This window comes from Panicum hallii, chromosome 1 (genome assembly GCF_002211085.1).
Source record: "Panicum hallii strain FIL2 chromosome 1, PHallii_v3.1, whole genome shotgun sequence".
NCBI lineage: Eukaryota > Viridiplantae > Streptophyta > Magnoliopsida > Poales > Poaceae > Panicum > Panicum hallii.
The window spans coordinates 55,601,777-55,622,841 of NC_038042.1; the positions used below are offsets into that span (position 1 = coordinate 55,601,777).

Consider the following 21,065-nt stretch of genomic DNA (forward strand, 5'->3'; position numbering starts at 1 on the left):
TATATATTAAAAAAGCTAAACAACCTACAAGGAACGGAGATAATAGTTTATCTGTAGAAATAAGAACTTATTTTTGTATTAAATATGACATTTAAATCAGCCAAGCTCTAGCTAAATGATAAGAAGTCCTAGTTACTAGAAAAATAAGACTTAAATGATCATTGATTAACTTAAATAACTAGTGATTAAGTAAATTATATTTTATTTGTATGAATTATTGGTGGGGCCATGGCCCCTGCCAGCCCCCCTTAGCTCCGCCACTTACGAGCATTGCCTGACTCTATGCAAACCGGCAACAAGATGCCACCATCTTGCATACACTGAGCCTGGATGTCGGGGTTGTCTAGACCTTATATGTGAGCTAGGTTGGATTTGTCAACAAACCAATCACGCCCTAATAAATTATACGAACAATTTGTAAAAATATGTTGAAGAAGTTTTTTTGACCCCTCCTGTCGGTGTTTTTACCATCGGCCTACCCAGAGATACCATAAGGTAGGTGATTATTTGGTGAGGTATCGCCGGATCTGAAACTTGAAGGTGAACGCAAGGACACAAGACACAAATTTAGACGCCGGATCTGAAACTTGAAGGTGAACGCAAGGACACAAGACACAAATTTAGACATGTTCGGACTGCTAGAGTAGCGTAATACACTACGTCCTGTTTTTGGGTATTGTATATTGCGTCCTACGCTTGGGTGTTGAGTTGCATGTTGGCTGCTCTCTGTTGGTTCTCTGCCTATCTATATCTAGATATCCCTGCCCTCCTTTATATATCTCAGAGGACGGGGTTCCTAGTAGAATTACAAGGTAGGAGTCTTAGTAGGATTACAAGGTATGAGTCCTAATAGGATTACAGTGGAATCCTAGTAGGAATCAGACTTCTTTTTCCTCACGGGTAGCTTCCTTGCGGTACCCAGAGGATATCTTCATGTTGCCTTAGGTGAATGGGATTAGGTTAGAATATTAGGATATCAATTTGGCTTATCAAATAATCTTTGTATTCAAAAATATGTTAGAGTGTCTTATTGGGATGCAAGCTTTCTTTTTTCTTTTAGGCTATTGGGTCAATCTAAAATTTATCAAAATGAACTAATCCGAGTTTCAAAGGAAGAAAAATTAAGAAAATAAACTAACGGAGTGACCTGGAACTACTTGCAAGGTACACATTTACATCCCAACCAGTGAGGTGTAATGGAGTGCTTCCATTAAAACGAGAACAAACACTAATTTATTTGATGTTTAAATCTGATCTGATAGGATTTAGGGGATTTTGTTTTACATTTAGGTGGCAATATACATGTGAACAATGCTGAGGATTGGGACAAGATGACGTGGCGCAAGCACATAACTATGTATCATATTCTCCTTTAATTAATTATGATTTTATTAGAGCTCTTATTGCTCTTTATAAAATCAGGTAGCATGCTAAATTGGTCATGATTTGATCATGGCAGAAGAATATATACAAAATGAATACTTATATTAGTCTTCATGAGATAGAGACCATAGCTCCATAGGATACATTGTGTAATTACATTTGAAGATGTAAATACAAAGAAACCAAACAATTATTCAATACAGCGAATATACTCTTTTGTCTTCCAACCAAATTACATGGATCTCAACTGAGCCTTTATTTATTTTAAGAACAACTATACTTAAATTATGTACCACAAATAATAAAATCAATCAATCAATTACAATTAGCTATCTTGCTTGATCATGTTGTAAACCGTGGTTATAGCTCACGCCCTGGTTTCTTAGCACTTTGGCATGGTAGAAGGGCGCGGCATCATTTGAGCCTCAGGGGTTTTGCCATTTTTCACAATGAAAACGGTATCCATGCCCCACACTGTGTGACGATCAAAGTGACAATGCATAAACCACACACCTAAGCACAAGAAAAATGGCGCAAAGTCAATAAAACAAATCGCATAAACAGCATAGATTAATATTTCATTTGAAAATTTGTAACCAGAATTCGCAAATTCTCACCGGGATTTGCCGCGCGGAAGCGGATTGCGGCCCACCCGGCCCTGGGCACGGAGACCGTGTTTTGGTACGGCGGGTCCACCAGGTTGTACGTGGCCGGGTCCGTGTTGTTGTCGAAGATCCCAAACCCTCGGCCCACCACGTAGAAGCTGAACCCGTGGAGGTGCATGGGGTGGCTCTCGGCGCCGAGGATACCCGTGTCCTGGAACACCACCTCCACGATGGCGCCGTACTCCACCACCTTCACCTTGGTGCCCCGCTTCGTGAACGAGAGCTCCAGCGGCAGGGAGTCGGTGAAGTTGAAGAAGAACGGCGGCTTGTTGGGGAAGTCCGGCTCGTACACGCCGCGGATCGAGTAGTAGTAGGCGTCGAGGACGTCGACGGACGGGGCCACGAAGCTGACGTTGTTCAGGCTCGCCGCGAGGCGGTTGCCCCTGGGGCCCTCGCACGTCTCGTTGGCCCCGCAGGGTAGCAGGTTGACGGCGATGGTCACGAGCATGTGCTCGTCGACGTGCGTTGGCACGTCGACCGGGTGCTCCTTGGTGACCAGGGACCTGAGCTGCACCGTGTACGCCGTCGCCGCGGCGATGTCGTCGACGGCCGGCAGGCTGGGGAGGTCCGGCGGCCCCGCGGAGGGCGGCGCGTCCGTGTACTCGAGGATGGCCGTGGCGGTGCTGTTGTTGACCCTGAGCTGCGGGTTGGTCGCGAACGTCCTCGCGGCCATGTAGTAGCGGCTGTTGGCTGAGCCGTCCGTGGCGCGGTCGGCCTCGAGGAGTGCGTTCATGGTCTGGCCCGGAGAGATCATGATGTGATCGACGGTGAACGGCTTGAGGTAGCGGCCGTCGGTGCCGACCACCGTGAGGCGGTGCCCGGCGACGCCGAAGAACATCTCGTTGGTGAGCCCCGCGTTGATGATCCGGAGCAGGTACGTCTTGCCGTGCTCCACGGGCATCCTGAAGGTGCCGTTCTTGGAGCACGGGAACAGGTCCCCGGGCTGGCCGTTGATGGTGTTGGCGTCCGAAATGTTGACGTCGCTGCCGGTCCGCTTGGTCGCCTCGAGCAGCTGCTCCACGTCTACATTCCACCACTCGCCTGCAGATTTTTAAGCCATGCATTCAGATCAAAACACTGAAGAATTCCACCATCAGTCGTAGCAGTCCATAGCAGTACTGAAAATCCAATCCATGCATGTACCGTACCGAGGATGATGGGCATCTCCTTGTGTGGCTTGGTGTAGGGGTAGGCGGAGCCGCGCTTGGGGTGGATGACGATGGCGCCGTGCACGGTGGCGCGGTCGAAGTCGCTGTGCGCGTGCCACCAGAGCGTGCCTTCCTCCTCGGAGAAGATGATCCTGTAGGTGAAGTTGGCGCCGGACCGGATGGGGCACTGCGTGATGTACTCCGGCCCGTCGAACCACGGGTTCCGCGGCTGGTCCACGCCGTGCCAGTGGAGGGTGATGTTCTTGTTGCCCTGGTTGTAGATGTTGACGACGACGACGTCGCCCGCGCGCGCGTAGATGGTCGGCCCGGGGAACTGGCCGTTCACGGCGAGGACGGTCTTCTCGTGGCAGAGCCGGGTGACTTTGGTCTCCTTTATCTGCAAAATATATCACACTCCGTTAAACTGGTCTTCGTCAAGCTAATTAAGGCGTGTATCGCGTAACAGTCGCCATGAGGAGTTTGTACTAGAGCAAAGATAGCTGCTGGTGCACCCTTTGGATGATGCATGGAACAAGAGAGACTAACAGTAGGAAGCCAAGACGTGTGACATTGTTGTTCCTTTTTCAAGTAATGACGATCAATAGCTTACATAAAGAGAAATGGTAAAGTCGTGGCTTCCACGAACCACGTACGGATTAGTAAGACGATAAGGGTTTCTAGATAGATGAGTAAAAAAGGTCAATCTGCACCTATCATCGGCACCTATCATATATACAAAGTTTCTCGCAATTCAGACAAGTCACAAAGACACCTGACGAATGCAAATGAAGGAATGCAATCACGTACGTTACTTAACCTAGATATTTCAAAACCAAATAAAACTTGCACCACTACTGTTGTTGATTTGTGAGTGCAGATGCTACTCAGGTTAATGCAAGCAGCTCTGAAGCTCATGAGTTCAAATGATATAGGTCGATGGACTCACGAAGAAATCGTAGTGATTATTAGCCCTGGATGCCTGAGCCGGGCTAGCTGCAACTCCGAATGCTAACACCACACCTAGCAGTAGTAACCAACAATGCCCTGCAGGCATCTTAGCTACACCACCCATCGCCGATAGATCGGGCGTCGCCGGCAGCCGGCCGGACACTGGACGCCGAACGGATCGGACAGGAAAGCTAGCTCTCTCTGATGAGTATGTCTGTGCTCTCGCTGAGCAAACTTGGAACGACGTGCTTAGTAGTAGCAAGCAAAGCTGGTAGCTACACTGCAATGTGCTCTGCTTCGCTGCGATATGATGCAATAATGGTCGATGCTCATCATCCGAAGCGGATGCGCACGTATTTATAGAGAACGAACGAACTAGTCGCTTCAAATGATAGTCTTGTCCGCTAGCTTAGCCATTTGTCCACGTTTTAGTTTTAGTTTTGTTTTCGCCGGCGCAGCAAAATGGTATGGTACGTGGCTCCTCCGGAAGCCGCCTGCCTGAGACGCATCGCGCGCCTTCGTTAGCGTGAGTTGATTGGTGGCCTGCCGGCCGGCTCTTCGCCGCGGAAGGCCGCGCCGGTGCGAGCGCGTGACGACGACGTCCAAGCGCAGCTCGATCTAGACTAAGACTAGGCTTGAATCTTCCCCGGGAACTGGCATGACGGCGACACTTCCGTCAGCACGGGTTAAGCAAGCAAAGCTAGCTAGCATGCATTGTTCTTGTTCATCAACTTACCGGAAGGGTCAGAGATCAAGGAAACGAACTCCATGCAAGTTTTCAACGCAATATTCAATTCGTATACGTGGAGGAGTAACGTTGTTCCGGGAGATGTTAGCACGAACACAGCATGTGGAGATCGAGACTGTTTACCGGCCTGTAAGCCTGTTGGATCGGAGCTACAGCAGTGTGGTTCGTGCTAGCAGTTTAGATTCTTTGGTGCACCTAATTTTGAAGGTTGATGTGATCAATTTGGCTACTACTACCAATGAGCTAGCGTGCCTGGGTTATAAGTTAACGAACCTATGCTGACTGCGCGATCAAGAAGACTAATCCACATGTGCATCTCTCTCTTTTTTTCTCTCCGATCCGAACACTGATGCAGCCCCAGCCCACACTTTGTAGCGCACACATGCGTGTGACAGCCGTGGCTGTGTGTAGTGTCAGCGTACATGTCAAAAATTTCAACCCTCCATGGTTTTAAACTTGACGCAATCGCCAAACGCGAAACAAACAAACAAACTAATAAAACATGCTGGTTTCATGCATTTGGATTATCCATGGGGACGGAGGGTACCTAGATGAGAGCACGCAGGATGCCATCGAGTGGCGGATCTAGGATGCAAAATTAGGAGGGTCTTATTTTCCTCTTCATGTTTCTTCTCCTCTCCTTTTCTTCCTCTTCCTCTTCCTTTCTTCTTTCTCTTTTTTATTCATGGTTGAAAATTGTTAAAGAAGATTTGGGGAGGGGGGCGGCCGCCCCTCCCTCTTATTTATTCATGGTTGAAAATTGTTAAATAAGATTTGGGGGGCGCCCCCCAAACCCCTGATACCACCTACCTACTGAGCCGCGCACACAGATACACCTGTGCAGCGTTCATCTGTTCAACCAGCTAGCTGCTGGAGATTCTCGGCGAGTAGGTGGCCTAGCTTGCGAGGCTTGTGTAGTTGTATGCACGGCGAGTACGCCTGCGACACTGTGACACCAACACCGAGAATGTCCTCTACTTGCGCGTCCTCGTCTGATCGGCCGGCCGGAGATCGGTAACTTGTCCCTGTCATCCGAATGTCTCAAGCAACTGCTTGAACTCCGCGAGACGCAAGCAAAAAGCAGACCAATTTCCAGGTTCCTTTTTGACTGCTCCCCCCCCCCAAACAAAAAAAAAGGAAATGGTTCCGTTTTGACTACTTGAACCAGCGAAATTCGCGAACAGACGTTTCCGCTGGTTGCACTGGTGCATGCATGGCTTACGAAGCAAGCACTACGGGTGAGCCCGTAGGCAATAGCCCGGAACGAGCGAACTGCGTGGAGGCTAGATTAGGAGCGGCCCAACAAGTTCCACTGAAAAGGTTGAACACGATGTAGTTGCCATTTGGTTGGGCATCCCCTCGTTCAAAATGACATGGACGTTTTAGATACTCCGCGTCATCTTTTTTTTTTTTTAACTTTGGCTACCATGTACTACATCTCACTAGGCATTAGTATTCAGGTCCTTAGATATACTAAAGTGACATGATGCATAAGTTTGTCTTGAAAGCTATAATGCCCCTATTAGATATGCTAAAGTGACATATGCGTAGGTTTTTCTCGAAACTTATCGCTTAGGTTAGATATAAGAGAATGACATACCACATAGCTTTATTTGTCTCAAAACTTACTTTCGTGTCATATAGTATTCCGCGGTGTCATGGGTGTATGGCAACGAAAATTATTGGCAAAAGTTGTCAATAAAAGACCGTGTTCATTCCAAGACGTCTCCTAGACTCCTACAGTCCTACATGAAAATGAAGCTCTAGAATGTCTGCATTGGTCCACGTTTTGACCAGCAGGGTTACAGAGAAGTACAACCCTGCACATGATGGCAGTATGGCAACGATTCAATTTCTGCGTTGACAAGTTGCTAGTCTGAACATTGAGCAGCCTGTGGGCAGAAGCTTTCAAGGTTTCTTGTCTCATCCCTGGGAAAGAACGTTTCAATCCATGCTGTCCTGGTCGAATTGTCTCTCACTATTCCTGGAGACATAGAGAAATGCTCAGGTCAAATTGTCAATGGCTCAACCAAGTCTGCGGGAAGCAGAACACAGATGGTTCGTCTCTGAATTAATCCTGCTATGTATTCCGTTCGATCTCACTCTCACCCGGGATGGGTGTCTTCTAGACGCGCCGACGTGACCTCCAGGCTTCAGTCGCTTGGCAAGTCAGAGCCTTGATCGGTTACTTCTTTATGGATTGGTGGATTGGATTGAAGGAAATTTCGTCACAGATCGAGCTGAGTTTGGACATCGACTTCCGGTTGTTTGGAAGAAGAAGAAGCGGAAAAATACAAAGCCCTGGAAGAATTCAAAACAAACATGAGCTCCTCAAGAGAGGCACATGCACTGTTCGAATAAAACGTGCTAAACAGATGCATAGGAGAAAAGCTCTTTTTCCAGCGAACCAGATGCTGCGTTCTCCTTATCCGTATTACTCTTATAGGCGTTCCTTGCTCTTCTTCTGTAGTTTTCATCTTGAGTGGGTGTTGTTTTTGGCCGTGGTAGCCTGGGGTGTTTGCTAGTGTTCTTTTGTTTTTTCTTTCTCTCGTCTAATAATATAACACAGACAAATTTTCTATCGTCTTTAAAATATTTTGCATAGGACAAAGAGCCTGGGTCACAATGGAAAAATTCATGCGTGTTCCTTTATGTTATTCGTGCTGATAAAATTGGAGCGGGTAAACAGTCATCTTTGTGACTACGTCGGCCCAACCGTATCGCTAAAATTAGAGCGAGCTGACACAAACAATAGGAGCCGAAAACGATAAGTACCAAAGTGTTACTTGCTGATGTATTGTCGACAAAAAAGTTGATGTGATATTCCAACATGCGTTCCTGACTCCATGTACAATTGATTCTACATCTCAGCTACTTCTTTCCAAAGCTAACTACAGTGATTCTGTAGAGAAGCATCCACATTAGACAACACCATCCGTGGAACAAATCTCATACATGTAGCATTCTATTTTCTCAAGAAAATCCTATTGATAACATCCAACGGCAGCGCATAGGCAGGATCCATAGGCTTCACCCCAGGGTACTCCATCAATGAAAGCCCTGCTTGCAAGAGAGGTTAACTGGTTATGCAGTGTTCCTAATTATAATTCATCCATGTGCCATATACAAGATCCTTACACATATTAAAAATACCAGTGTGGAAAGAAAATAAGCACCTGCAACTCCAGAGTATGTGTGATAGATATCTACTGCATCATCTGGTCTATCTGAAATGCCACCATCCTCTTTGTCCTGCCGATCAACATAAATGAGAAGAGTTGGAACTGATACTTATGAGTCAAGGGCTGCATGGTTATCCAAATGCCACTTATGGGAATAATAAACAGTCACCTGACAGTTTAGGATGAATTTTGTAAGCTTTTCTTTGTCAATCCAATGCACTCTATCAATCATTATCAAGCTTGATAGCACCCACATGAGTAGCAAACCTTGAGAATATTTGACAGTTTAATTAAATCCAAAGTGGTAAGGTTTAATGAGTGCAAAAAGTAAACCACTTATGATAAAACTCACATCAGCCAGTTTCTCGGGCCACCCATTAAGTCCTCCGTCTTTACACTGGTGCTCACAAAGCCACCATCCGAGGAGATCTCTATCAATGTGATGCAGAGACCCAGCAATTGCAAGAGCGCCAACACAACAAAATACTGTACGCAAATGCATGTATTCAGGTTACTTGAACCACTGTAAAATCGTTAGCTTGCAGAAAATATATGAGTTTGGAAATAATCACATCCAGCAAAGCTAATTTCAGGCAATGACAGCTAACATTAGGTTGAAACTACAACAAGTCAATCAAAATACCACCAATATCCAGAGTACGTTGTAGTGCTGCAATAGTAGAAGCTAGACTATATGCATATAAGATCAGTAATATTCATTTGGAGATAGTATAGCTTCCTCTAGAAACACAAACTTTGCCCATTTATGATAAATTACAACAGTACTAAGAAATACCACAGATCAGGGTTTCCAGTGAAGTCAAAGTAAACATACTTTGCCCAGCATTAGACTCCCCTCCAGGCATAGCTCCAAATCCACCATCCAAGTTCTTACAACTAACAATAAAATCTACAGCCTTTTGCATATTAATTTTATGCAGACGGTGCAGTAATGATAAGGTACGTAGGGCAATATATGAGAACCTACGGAAACAGGAAAAGTATTAAGTTCGAAACACGAAATTGGGAACTCAAAGGATCATTTGAAGGGGCTTTTACCTAGTGTCAACTTCACCCCAGACATCACCAGAAAATGATCCATCCTCATTTTGCAGTCCAGAGACATCTGACATGATGTAGATAAGGAAAAGGAACTAGATTTCAAGTTCAGTCAGATTAACAACAGGGTCGCAGGATTCACTTTGCTCATTAGGGCATTGGCAATCTCAAGTTTACAAACATACTCCAATAGCGTGAATCCAATGCAAGATCTGGAAAAAGGATACAATCAGCAACCTTGTCGACGTCGAGGACATCGAGCCGATCGAAGAGGCAGAGGACCTGCACGGCGCTGAGCGTGTAGAGGACATGAGGATTGTGCCCGACGTTCCCTCCAAATCCACCTGCACCGCCACACACGTCCAAAGATAGCACGCATACAAATCAATTAACTATGTCTACACAATCCAATCACCAGGGGAAAAAAATCGATAGAGGATTGGTGGAGGCGGAGTACCAGATTCAGGGTGGTAGCAGGACATGATCCATTCGACGACCTCGGCGGCGTCGACGGCGTGGAGCTCGTGGAGGAGGTCGAGCGTGGTGAGGCCCCAGTAGGCGCCGTTGAGCCGGATGTGCTCCATCACCAGCGACTCAAACGAGTCCTTCTTCTGCGCCGAGAAGAACGGGCGTTGGAAGCGCGGGGTAAGTCGAGGATACAGGGGCTAGAGGGCGAGGAGGATGGGTGCATTACCTTCTCCACGGTGACGATGTAGCGGACGTGCTGGTCCGCGGCGAGCTCCGCCATGGCCGCCTTGCTCGGCTCGTGTTGCTTCGTCTTCCCTGAACTCTGGAGTCTGAACTGCACCGCTCCACGGCTGCAACAGCTCCTATCCATCCAGGGGTTATATGAAAATACTAAGAACCTTTTTGCAAATAATTGGATCGCGGTTATTAATCGCGATCCGAGTTAGCAGATTATTTGCAAATAGAGGATCTAATTTGCAAATATTTGGATCACGATTATTAATCACGATCCGAATCGGGGTGTTTTTCTGCAAATATTCCGTCTGCTGAGATGGCGCCCCCGAGCTCGCCCACGGTAGCGCAAGAATCGGCGGAGCGGACGAGCGCGCGGATCAGCTCCCCGGCAGAGGATCCCCGCGCCGATCACCTCTCCTGGGCGGCGTGAAGGCCGACAAGAGCACAGCGCAATCCTACGCTGGGGGCTGCTATGAGGGTCTGTTTAGTTCCATCCGTAAAAACGCAAAAAAAATTGTAAACGTAAAGATGCCAAAGGAATCTTACTAATTTGAAATACTAAATGAAGTCTATTTACAAAATCTTTTGCATGGATGGGTTGTAAATCGCGAGACGAATCTAATGAGCCTACTTAATCCATGTTTTGCAACAGTGATGCTACAGTAACCATCCGCTAATTATTGCTTAATTATGGATTAATTAGCATCATTAGATTCGTCTCGTGATTTACAACCCATCCATGCAAAAAGTTTTGCAAATAGACTTCATTTAGTACTTCAAATTAGCAAGATTTCTTTGCTACAGTGAAATTTTGCAAAAATGCAAAACGATCTAAACAGGCCCTGAACGTGCTGGCGTTGTGCCCCGAGCGCCGCCGCCGCCGCGCCGCCGTGGAGGGATTCGATTCTCGGAGCTAGGGCCTGTTTAGATGCATCCAAATGTTATAATTTTTACACTCTCTCTCCATCACATCAATTTTGGGACACATGCATGGAGCAGTAAATGTATGTAAAAAAAAAACTAATTGCACAGTTTAATTGTACATCACGAGATGAATCTTTTGAGCCTAATTAGTCCATGATTAGATAAAATTTATCAAATACAAACGAAAACGCTACAGTGTCACTATTGCAACTTTGTTGCAATCTAAACGCACCCCTAGGCGACTCGATCGTTCGCGAGAGCCGCTTGCTGGGTCCCGCCGTGTCGCGTGTCGGGAGAGCCAGAGCCCAGAGGCCGGTGTTGCCAGAAAATGCCGCGCACAGGAGGCAGAACGGGCCTCGCGGACAGGCCGAGCCGGTCCATCCGTCCGCCGCGTCGCCCAGGAAAAAAAAAGAGGATCTGGGCTCTGGTGCGATAGGAGGCCGTCGTCGTCGTCGTCAGCAGCAGCCGAATGAGTTCGGCGGAGCGGCTACACTTTCTCTGCGGAAGTGCAGACCAAGCGCTAGAACACGCAAGGACTGGGCAGCATCGTCGGCACCATGCCACCATGGATGATGGATGCGCACGGTAGGCGTCAATTGTCTTCGTAATGAGCCATGCGTGTATGAGTGGCGCGGCATTCGAGGAACTAAGTACATGCACATGCAGCTTCGAAAAAAATCTGCTAAATCCAAGTGTGCCCTAACTAGGGAAGAAGAGGGCTGGTAAATCAAAGCAGATAGATCGTCTTCGTAGTGTTTAGCTCTGGAGGCCTGGGCAGGGCTAGCTGCGACTCCAATGGTTAGCAGCACACATAGCAGTAACCAGCACACTGCGTGCATCTTATCTGCACCCATCTTCAGGCGTCGCCGGATTCGATGCTCACTCTGTTAGTTAGAGAAAATCTTGGACGTGTCTATTAGCAACAGCAAGTGCGCTTTGGCCTTGCCCTGCTGCCATCGTTTGATGCTCGTCTGAATGAATGAGATGCAGCAGGCAGGCATTTTGTAGGAAACCAAACGCGCCAGCCGACGATGCCTGCTCCCAGAGCACAGCGTGCGATACTGGAATACAGCAAAAGGGATCGAACCGGAAATATGAAAATGAGGGGAAAACATGCCTTAATGTGGTACCAGAAATCGAGTCCAAAATCTTCCTTATATAGAAAGAATAAGAAATCTAGTCCAGGCCGGCACCCAGGAATTCACAACCTTCGGCCCATATTCTGGGAATCTTTATCGGCCCAGTACAGCACCCCCATCTTGCTTCATACCAAGCCCCACCGCGTGAACCGTCCACGCCGAATCCAACGGAAGCGCAACGACGTTCTTCCTCTCTGAGCGTGGGGTTTAGTCCCACCTCGGTAACGCAGTGAGCTGCGGGCGGGCGAGCTTGCTATATAACAAAGCCCGTGGCCACCCTTGCTCCATACTTACCTGGACGGGGTCGATGGGCGATCGCGAAGGCCCATGGCCTAGATCAGTGGCCCACATTGCACTTGGTGGGTGCGCTGGTCTACCATCTCCCCAAGTGGGAGAGTGGACGTCATAATTTGTGGCTGAGGGGGTACGCGTTCGCGCGGCCCCTGCCAATTATAAGAAATTAAACTTTGGTCCTGACCTTGCATAGGTAGATGTTGTCAACATAGGTCCTGCGATCGGGAAAACCCGAGCTGGCCCCGTAGCTGACGTCGTGGGCTGCAAAGTGTGAACCGTTTTGTCTTGTTTCGGGCCCAAAGCATGTTCGTCGTTACCAGCGCTGATGGCCTCGGTGCCTCTGTTGAGACGAAGGCACAAAGCTCATGTGAACAGTGCCATCTTTTTTTTTCCCAAACACGGAAATATTATTTTCAAGATTTGACTTGCATACGACTTAAATCAGTTATGTGATGCAACGATTTTCTTTTATATATACAAAAACATGGAATATAACACACACAACACTACTTCCATGAATTCACCTTAACAATCTATTACAACAATTAGAAACAATCTATTACAAATTTTAAAATCAACGAAGTTCTCATGCATTGTTATCAGTGGACATTGTCATCTATTGTGAAGAACAATCCACACATTCTAATGTGATAAGAGGAAACATTTCAGATAGACGCCCGAGTTCAGTTTCGACCCGCTTCCAAGGCCCAACAAGAATTAGGCCAAGACTTGGCCAGCAAGTGAGATATGAAATCGATTCCACGATCTATGCAACCAGCAAACCTTCCGCCATCAACAATTCAACACCTAGGCATCCCTAGCGGCGGCGGCATCATCTTCTCCTCCGCTCCATTCCCATCCTTCACGATGAACACGGTGTCCATCCCCCATACCATGTGCCGTTCGAAATGGCAATGCATGAACCACACACCTAGACAACACAGAGCAACACAACGGCAGTGGTGAGAACTGAAACTTGGCGTAGGAAATGGGAAAACACCACACACAGGCGCAGCCACGCACCAGGATTTTCGGCACGGAAACGGATCGCCGACCACCCGCCCCTGGGCACCGCCACCGTGTTCTGGTATGGCGGGTCGACCAAGTTGTAGCCGGCGGGGTCCCTGCCGTCGTCGAAGTTGCCGGACCCGGTTCCCACCACGTAGAAGCTGTACCCGTGCAGGTGGATGGGGTGGCTCTCGGCGCCGAGGATCGCCGTGTCCTGGAGCACCACCTCCACCACCGTGCCGTACTCCAGCACCTTCACCCTCGTGCCGCGCGCCGTCAGCCTGAGCTCCGGCGGGAGGTCGTCGGCCGTGAAGTTAAACGGCAGCGGCGGGTTGCTTGGGAAGTCTGTCTCGCGCACGACGCCGGCCGAGCGGTGGTGGTAGTACGCGCCGAGAATGCCCGTGTGCCGCGGGGCCTCGAAGCTCACGTTGTTCAGGCTCGCCGCGAGGCGGTTGCCGCGGGGCCCCTGGCAGTTCTCGTCGGGCGCGCACGCGATCTCGTTCATCGCGATGGTGACGAGCATGTGCTCGTCCACGCGCCGGGGCACGCGCGCCGGGTGCGCGTCGCTGGCGAGTGACCGGAGCCGCGCCGTGTACGCGTCCGCCGCGGCGCAGTCGTTGATGTCCGGCAGAATCGGAAAGTCGGGGGTCGCCAAGCTGGGGGGTGCAGCGGCGTCGGTGTACTCCAGCACGGCTGTGGCGGTGCTGTTGTTGAAGAGAACGAGCGGGTTGGTCGACAACGGCCGTGCGGCCATGTAGTACCGGGTGTTCCGCGGGCCGCGCGACGCGCGGTCGGCTCTGAGCAGCGCGGTCACGGTCTGTCCCGGCGCGAGGAAGACGTGATCGACGGTGAACGGCTTCACGTATGACGCGTCGGTCCCGACCACGGTGAGGCGGTGCCCGGCGACGCCGAAGAAGAACTCGTTGGCCAGCGCCGCGTTGATGAGACGGAGCATGTAGGTCTTGCCGTGCTCGACGGGCAGCGTGAACGTGCCGTCCCTGGAGCACGGAAACAGGTCACCGGGCTGGCCGTTGATGGTGTTTGCGTCCGACGGCTGGAACTCGCCGCCGGTCTGAAGAGCGTCGGCGAGCAACTGCCGGACATTGCCCTTCCACCACTCACCTGCGAATCAGTCCAACTTAGTACTAGATCAAATCAGCGCGTTGAACGATCAGGCACGCGCCTCCAAGAATGCTATGCTATTACCAAGGAAGATTGGTATCTCCTTGTGCGGCTTCTTGAAGGGGTAGCTGGTGCCGCGCCGGGGGCGGATGACGATGGCGCCGTGCACGGTGGCGCGGTCGAAGTCGCTGTGCGCGTGCCACCAGAGTGTGCCTTCTTCCCAGGAGAGGACGATCCGGTACGTGAAGCTGGCGCCGGGCTGGATGGGGCACTGCGTGATGAACTCCGGCCCATCGGACCACGGGTTCCGCGGCTGGTCCACGCCGTGCCAGTGGATGGTGACGTTCTTGTCGCCCTGGTTGTGAACGTCGACGGTGACGACGTCGCCCTTGCGCGCGTAGATGGTCGGCCCGGGGAATCTGCCGTTCACGGTGAGGATGCTCTTCCGGTGGCAGAGCCTGGTGTAGTTAGCCGTCCTTATCTGCAGGCCAAATTTCATCCGGTAAATTGTGCAAGTTTTTTCTTGGCACCGACGAACTGACAATTGATCGTCGGACACACTTACGAAGAAATCGTAGTGACGAGGAGACCTCGAGCCTTCAGCCAGGCTAACCGCAACACCCAACGTCAAGACTGCACCTAGCCATAACCAAAGCACCGGCATCCTACTGACAGCCATCGTCGGACATTTTAGCCGTAGAAGCCAGAAGGTTTTATAGGGAAGGGAGACACGCACGACGCCGATCAATGAACGAATGGCCAAGGAGCCGCATGATAGTTCCGATGATACCTGTCACCCATCAGCTTCCAACTCTGTCCTCCTACGTGGCAAAGCGACGGGCTGTTGCGACATGGATGCAAGCGTGCATCCCAATGCGCCGGCTGTGTCGAACGATACTCGCGCGGAATTGGCCAGGAGGCTCAGCCAGTCCTGGAAGATACGCGAGAATGCATAGAGGATGCATGTCCTAATCCTAATCCGTCACAATCAGAGCTAACTAGGAGTACATTTTATCATGTTCTGCGTTGGCGGCACGGTAAAAAAGAGAGCAAGCCGGGCGACAAGATTTTGGCTTTTGGATTTGTGCATATGGTTTTTGGAACCTCGTGAGTTGTATCGTTGGGAACAGAAGGATGGCAAAACCCTCCTGTGCATGGGGTGATAACATTCTGTTCTATCATGATCATTCCCAAGATCAGAGCTGGCTTGTGTTTTGCACTGAAGTCGATTGGGTTGCTCTTTCGTGATCATGATGACGGACAAATCCGTGTCCAACCAAATTCCGTCTGGACAACACAAAAATCTTAGCCCAAGTTGGCACAGCAAAAAAAAAACTTGGCCCATCTACTGGAAACTTCGTCGGCCCATCACAGCACCACGGTATCGATTTGCTTTACTCAGCGCCGCACTGCTGAACCGTCCACTACGGATCCAACGGAAACGCGACGCTGTGGTTTCTCTCTCAGCAGCGCGCCGTTTAGTCCCACCTCGACGCCGCAACCCGACGCGGCCGGGCGGACGGCCTATATAACAAAGCCCGTGGCCACCCGTCGTCCATACTTACCTGGACGGGGTCGATGGGCGATCATGAAGGCCCATGGCCTAGATCAATGGCCCACATTGCACTTGGTGGGTGCGCTGGTCTACCATCTCCCCAAGTGGGAGAGTGGACGTCATAATTTGTGGCAGAGGGGGTACGCGTTCGCGCGGCCCTTACCAATTATAAGAAATTAAATTTTGGTCCTTGTGCTTATCTTTAGCACCTCGTTATTTGGGAATCTTAATTGAATGGAGTTCCTGGGCCAGAAGCTTTTGCGGCCTAAGGAGTCATTTTTCCTTGAATAGTAGTAGTCGCTCATCCTGTGAGCCATCTCCCCCTCAACGCCCCCCCCCCCCCCCCCCCATCTTCTATCCGATACCCATCCGCCGGCTCATCTCGAGGCCGTCACGCCGGTGTGGCTGCGATGCTCCTCCTCCCGAGGCATCCAGTCCTCTCCGCCCCGGCGCTGCCATCCTCCCCGTCCCCCTCGCTTGCTCCATCCCGCTTCCGCCCCATCCCCTGCACCGACTCGCGCACCTCTGCTTCCACCACTGCATCAGCAGACGCGACCTCTGCTTCCACCGCCGCATCAGCTGGCGCCTTCTCTGTGGAGGACTACCTCGTGACCAGGTGTAATCTCTACCCTAACGTTGCCGCCCGCGTGGCGCCGGAGCTCTCCGCCATCAAGTCGCCCTCCAAGCCCGACGCCGTGCTGGCCTTCCTCGCCTCCGCGCTGGAGCTCTCCCCTCCGCTCATCGCCGTCGCCGTGGCGCGCGACCCGACGATACTCACCTGCAGCGTGCCGAGGACGCTCGCGCCGCGCGCGGACGAGCTGCGCGCGCTCGGGTTCACCACGTTCCAGATGGGCCTCCTCGTCGCACGCTGCGGCGCGGCAGTGTTCCGCTCACGCGAGCTCATCTCGAGGGTCCAGTTCTGGCTCCCGTATCTCCGTGGCCGCGTCGACAAGCTCGTCGCCGCGCTCAAGGTCAACCCGGGCCTTCTCAGCGCGGACCTCCGGACGGTCAGGCCCACCATCGCGCTGCTCCAGGAGGAGGGCACCCTCACCGACGACGACGTCGGCTGGTTCGCCATATCCTACTGCTCCAAGCTGCTCATCGCGGGCCCGGACGAGGTCGACGCCGTCCTGGCCCGCGCCGACGAGTTCGGCGTGCCGCGCAAGATGCGGGCGTTCAAGGACGCGATCATCGCGGCGTTCAGCGCGACGCCGGAGCGGCTCGCCTGGAAAGCCGCATTCTTCAGGGACGAGCTCGGGTGGACGGAGGCGCAGGTGAAGACGGCGGCGGCGAAGATGCCGACGCTGCTGACGGTCTCCGCGGAGCGGCTGCGGAGGAACTGGGAGTTCCTGACCACGGAGGTCGGCGTGGACGCGGAGCGTGTCGCCAACTTCCCCGCGCTGCTCAGGTACGACCTGGAGGGGCGGCTCGTGCCGCGGTTCCAGGTGATGAGGGTGCTGCAGGCTCGGCGGCTGTGGCGCGGCAGGGATTTCAACAACATCGCCGCCGTCACGGAGGAGGAATTCGTGGCCAAGTTCATCAGGCCGTTCCTGGTCAAAGTCCCAAACTTGGCCAAAGTTTACGAGGCCGCCGTTGTCAGGAAGGAAGCACAGTAGCTGGCCAAAGTTTACGAGATGCTGGACAATTGGAGAGCTCCTAGTTCCTGTGGATTTCGCAAGATTATCCGGCCAGTGCATGTAACTCCGATGTAGAGTACAGGTCATATAAAACATTTCAAATGGCTTTTATGTAAAGAGTAGATAGTAGCATGAAACTGCTGATCCGTGTAAACTGACGAGCAACTCTTGGACAATGGCACTGCTATTGGAATTGGCGTAGCACAGTTGTTATTTTGCTGAGCCTTCACTCTTGAGCAAATGCAGTTGAACAGGGAGCTGGATAAGACAAGCAGTTTGAAATGATATAGCGTTCGCTTTGCACCCTGTAACGTGAGAGAGCAAAAGCAGCGACATAAAAGCATTTCAATCTTGAATGCTCTGTTGTCTCTGTTGTGAGATGCAAGAAGTAGTAATTGAAAAGAAAAAAAAAAGGAGTGAGATCCTTGCAACCATATCCATTATCCAATTCCGAGTCAAGCTCCAACAGCAGATAAAGGAGGTGTCAACAATATCCAAACTTGTTCGGTTGCTACTGCAAACTGGGACCAAGAAAATTGGGCCCAGAATTAGTTGTGGGTCATCTCAGCCGAGGAGCCAAATCTGAACAACCCAGCAAATTTCTCAATGCATTTGAAACCAAATTCCACCAAATTCCGATCGAGCTCGTCAGTTCCACCAAATTCCGAACGCATTTGGCCTTTCTTTGGGCGAGGACGGCCAGGTGCACCCGCGCACGGCACGGCCTGCAGCTTGCGGCCCGCGCCTCCGCCACCGTCCACCGAGCTGCGGATTACACAACCCAAGTCAAAAAGCCACCACCCGCTCGATGGACGGGACCCTGCCACGCCTCGTCCCCCGCCATGCCTCTCCTCTTCCTCCCCGCCGCCGCCCCCCTCGCCGCCGTGTCCCTGCTCCCGGCCCGCTGCCGCCTCCGCCTCCGCCTCACCCTCACCCGCGCGGCCGCCACGAGCACACCCGCCACCCCGACCCCCGCTCCCGCGAGCACCTTCGCCGTCGAGGACTACCTCGTCGCCAGCTGCCACCTCACACCGCCGCAGGCGCTCAAGGCGTCCAAGAGCCTCGCGCACCTCAAGTCCGCCTCCAACGCGGACGCCGTGCTCGCCTTCCTCGCGGGCCTCGGGCTCTCCCCGAAGGAGGTCGCCGCCGTCGTGGCCTACAACCCGCGCGTCCTCTGCGCGCGCATCGACCGGTCCCTGGCGCCCATCTCCGCGGAGCTCCGCGCGCTGGGGCTCTCCCCGTCCCAGATCGCGCACCTCGCGCAGATCGCCGGCCGCTACTTCCTCTGCCGCAGCTTCGTCTCCAAGGTGCGGTTCTGGCTCCCGCTCTTCGGCTCCCCGGAGCGGCTGCTCCAGGCCAGCGACTGGAACTACTGGCTCCTCACCTCCGACCTCGAGAAGGTGGTCGAGCCCAACGTCGCGTACCTCAAGCAGTGCGGGCTCAGCGCCGCCGACATCGCCAAGCTGCTCGTTGCCGCGCCACGGCTCGTCACCATGCACCCGGAGTACGTTCAGGACGCCGTGCGACGCGCCACGCAGCTCGGCGTGGCGCCCGGCTCCCAGATGTTCCGCCACGCGCTCTCTACCGCGGGATGCATCGGCCAGGAGAAGGTCGATGCCAAGGTCGCCGTCCTGAAAGAGACGCTCGGTTGGTCGCAGGAGGAGGTGAACCTCGCCGTCAGCAAGGCACCGCGGATCCTGGTCGCGTCCGAGGAGAGGCTGCGCCGGAACGCTGAGTTCCTGCTCAACGAGGTCGGGCTGCCGCCGGAGTACATCGCGCGCCGGTCAGTGCTCCTCATGTACAGCCTCGAGAGGCGGATAGTGCCCCGGCACCTCGTGCTGAAGGCTCTCAAGGAAAAGGGGCTGGTTGAACAAGATCGGTGCTTCTTCAATGTGGTCGCGCCGACCGAAGAGAAGTTCTTGGAGAAATTCGTTGCTCCCTATGAGGATTCCATCCCCGGCCTTGCTGATGCTTATGAGTCTGCCTGTGCGGGGAAGGTGCCAGAGGCATTTCAACATTGACTGGAGTGGAAGGAGAATTTGGAGGTGTGTGTTCCGCCCCCATTGTGTATCTGTGTAACCTTATTCCACTGATCTTGTTTCAAAAGAAAACTCATTGTACTGATGAAATATAGGAGATGAAGTAGCTTCATGGTCATTTAGCTTAGGTCTGTTACAGGCGACAGCATAAACTGATGCTGGTAACCATAAAAAGTTTCGTTTCTAAATTCCAACTGAGTGATGGTTTTCATATGAAAGTACAAGCCATGTTTTCCTTTTGCTATCAAATTTTAGTTAACATAAGATGGGCACAATCATCCTATAGAATTTGCCATGGTTGTGTCCTTACTGAAGTTAACATTGAGCTTCATTTTGTATTGTGCTGCCCGTTTATGTGTCAAATATGTTCTGGTATATACACTCTAACACAAGGGATTGTAGAAGAAAGCCTTCGGAGTGCTTTAAAAGCTACATTGATTCAGAAAATGTAACCATGCTGCTTAATGTAGATCACTCTTCAGTAATCAGTACTGTTCCTTCATGCTTAATGGCCGGAATATCTTTGGTCACAGTACTTGGTTATAACTTGGAAATACAAATTAACTATGAAGGAAGGTCTGCATTTCTTTCATTGGGATACGGAAGTACAAAATTTAGTGTTTTTCTTGAAGAAGTGAACCATCTCAGCCAAGCCATGCACAATGCTCAGGTGTTACCTAGGCATCCATTGCAGATGAGTGTGTAGATTAGTGGTAGAGCATCCAGTAGAGGTGCTACTCACGCAGGGCGCTCGAACCTTGTGTGCTGTATTTGTGCCCACCTCCCTGTGCAACGGTTGCAAATGGCCCCAGGCTGCCAAAGAAGCATACACTGGTGAGGTTCCTTTCCCGGCCAGGCGGGGATGTTCTTCCCTGCTGATGGATCCGGAGTTTTTTTCTTTTACCTAGGCATCCATTGACAAACATTTCATCAGAATACAAGCAATACAACGACGTTTGGATTTTGGATGGAAGGAATGCTCCTCTTATAGAATTCCTCGTGGCTGGAGAGGCGACTTCAGTTGGACAGGCTAATAGACTTTTGTTCTGTTTCATGTAACCCCAGGCGGGTGCCATTAGGCATCACTTGAGGTGGTGGTTTGGCCAACCACCACCAGAAGCGCGATTAATTTTTCCCTCGTACGGAACGGCCTTTTAGGCTGTATCTCAGACCTGTTAGTACTAAATAACAATGTAAATAACAATGCATGTATGCAGGTGGAGATAAATTGATGACATCAACCATATACAAGGGAAGTTCATATAAAAAATTTGATAAATCTTAAACTGTGCATCCAAATTAAATTCCGATCGCACTATTATCTTTCTTATGACAAGATCTTCAAAATAAGACCACACTTGCCTATGTTTGCACGATATTTTTTTAAAAAATATTTTTTAATACTCAATAATAAATTTCTGATCCGGGAACAAATAATTTAACAGCACGAACAAATGATTATTTTCTACGAACAAAATGTTAAACATAACGAACAAATAATAATGTACAACG

The 21,065-nt window shown here is 51.0% G+C and overlaps 4 protein-coding genes, 2 non-coding genes and 1 pseudogene across 6 annotated transcripts; 4 read left to right on the plus strand and 3 right to left on the minus strand.

Annotated features, from left to right (window-relative positions):
• Nucleotides 1-1,466: 1,466 nt before the first annotated feature.
• Nucleotides 1,467-4,460, minus strand: LOC112893320 (laccase-21-like). Its single transcript, XM_025960578.1, has 4 exons — nucleotides 4,143-4,460; nucleotides 3,197-3,593; nucleotides 2,001-3,089; nucleotides 1,467-1,896 (listed from the first exon to the last, which is right to left on the minus strand). The coding sequence occupies exons 1-4, from the start codon at nucleotides 4,266-4,268 to the stop codon at nucleotides 1,766-1,768; spliced, it is 1,743 nt and encodes a 580-aa protein (XP_025816363.1). The 5' UTR covers nucleotides 4,269-4,460; the 3' UTR covers nucleotides 1,467-1,765.
• A 3,204-nt stretch (nucleotides 4,461-7,664) lies between these two features.
• LOC112872584 lies at nucleotides 7,665-10,034 on the minus strand (annotated as a pseudogene).
• A 2,150-nt stretch (nucleotides 10,035-12,184) lies between these two features.
• On the plus strand, nucleotides 12,185-12,345 carry LOC112879137. The gene has a single exon (XR_003225962.1). It is a non-coding gene; the product is annotated as a U1 spliceosomal RNA (small nuclear RNA).
• A 647-nt stretch (nucleotides 12,346-12,992) lies between these two features.
• Nucleotides 12,993-15,001, minus strand: LOC112878285 (putative laccase-9). Its single transcript, XM_025942737.1, has 4 exons — nucleotides 14,888-15,001; nucleotides 14,407-14,803; nucleotides 13,216-14,322; nucleotides 12,993-13,123 (listed from the first exon to the last, which is right to left on the minus strand). Exons 1-4 carry the CDS (start codon nucleotides 14,999-15,001, stop codon nucleotides 12,993-12,995), a joined length of 1,749 nt encoding a protein of 582 aa, XP_025798522.1.
• Nucleotides 15,002-15,879: 878 nt separating this feature from the next.
• LOC112879199 lies at nucleotides 15,880-16,039 on the plus strand. The gene has a single exon (XR_003226021.1). It is a non-coding gene; the product is annotated as a U1 spliceosomal RNA (small nuclear RNA).
• Nucleotides 16,040-16,229: 190 nt separating this feature from the next.
• LOC112894543 lies at nucleotides 16,230-17,738 on the plus strand. The gene has a single exon (XM_025962293.1). The coding sequence runs from the start codon at nucleotides 16,288-16,290 to the stop codon at nucleotides 17,491-17,493; it is 1,206 nt and encodes a 401-aa protein (XP_025818078.1). The 5' UTR covers nucleotides 16,230-16,287; the 3' UTR covers nucleotides 17,494-17,738.
• A 16-nt stretch (nucleotides 17,739-17,754) lies between these two features.
• On the plus strand, nucleotides 17,755-19,793 carry LOC112898908. The gene is made up of 2 exons (XM_025967224.1): nucleotides 17,755-17,788; nucleotides 18,061-19,793. Exons 1-2 carry the CDS (start codon nucleotides 17,755-17,757, stop codon nucleotides 19,533-19,535), a joined length of 1,509 nt encoding a protein of 502 aa, XP_025823009.1. The 3' UTR covers nucleotides 19,536-19,793.
• Nucleotides 19,794-21,065: the final 1,272 nt, after the last annotated feature.

Excerpts from the sequence above, each read along its gene's own strand:
- LOC112898908 (XM_025967224.1), top strand. The coding sequence starts at position 17,755 with ATGCAGTTGAACAGGGAGCTGGATAAGACAAGCA. Across the intron at positions 17,789-18,060 it reads GGAGCTGGATAAGACAAGCA|AATTAGTTGTGGGTCATCTC; the intron begins GTTTGAAATGAT and ends AATTGGGCCCAG.
- LOC112894543 (XM_025962293.1), top strand. The coding sequence starts at position 16,288 with ATGCTCCTCCTCCCGAGGCATCCAGTCCTCTCCGCCCCGGCGCTGCCA.
- LOC112878285 (XM_025942737.1), bottom strand. The coding sequence starts at position 15,001 with ATGGCTGTCAGTAGGATGCCGGTGCTTTGGTTATGGCTAGGTGCAGTC. Across the intron at positions 14,804-14,887 it reads CTCGTCACTACGATTTCTTC|ATAAGGACGGCTAACTACAC; the intron begins GTAAGTGTGTCC and ends TTTGGCCTGCAG. Across the intron at positions 14,323-14,406 it reads GGAGATACCAATCTTCCTTG|GTGAGTGGTGGAAGGGCAAT; the intron begins GTAATAGCATAG and ends ACTGATTCGCAG.
- LOC112893320 (XM_025960578.1), bottom strand. The coding sequence starts at position 4,268 with ATGGGTGGTGTAGCTAAGATGCCTGCAGGGCATTGTTGGTTACTACTG. Across the intron at positions 3,594-4,142 it reads ATAATCACTACGATTTCTTC|ATAAAGGAGACCAAAGTCAC; the intron begins GTGAGTCCATCG and ends TATATTTTGCAG. Across the intron at positions 1,897-2,000 it reads CTTCCGCGCGGCAAATCCCG|GTGTGTGGTTTATGCATTGT; the intron begins GTGAGAATTTGC and ends TCTTGTGCTTAG.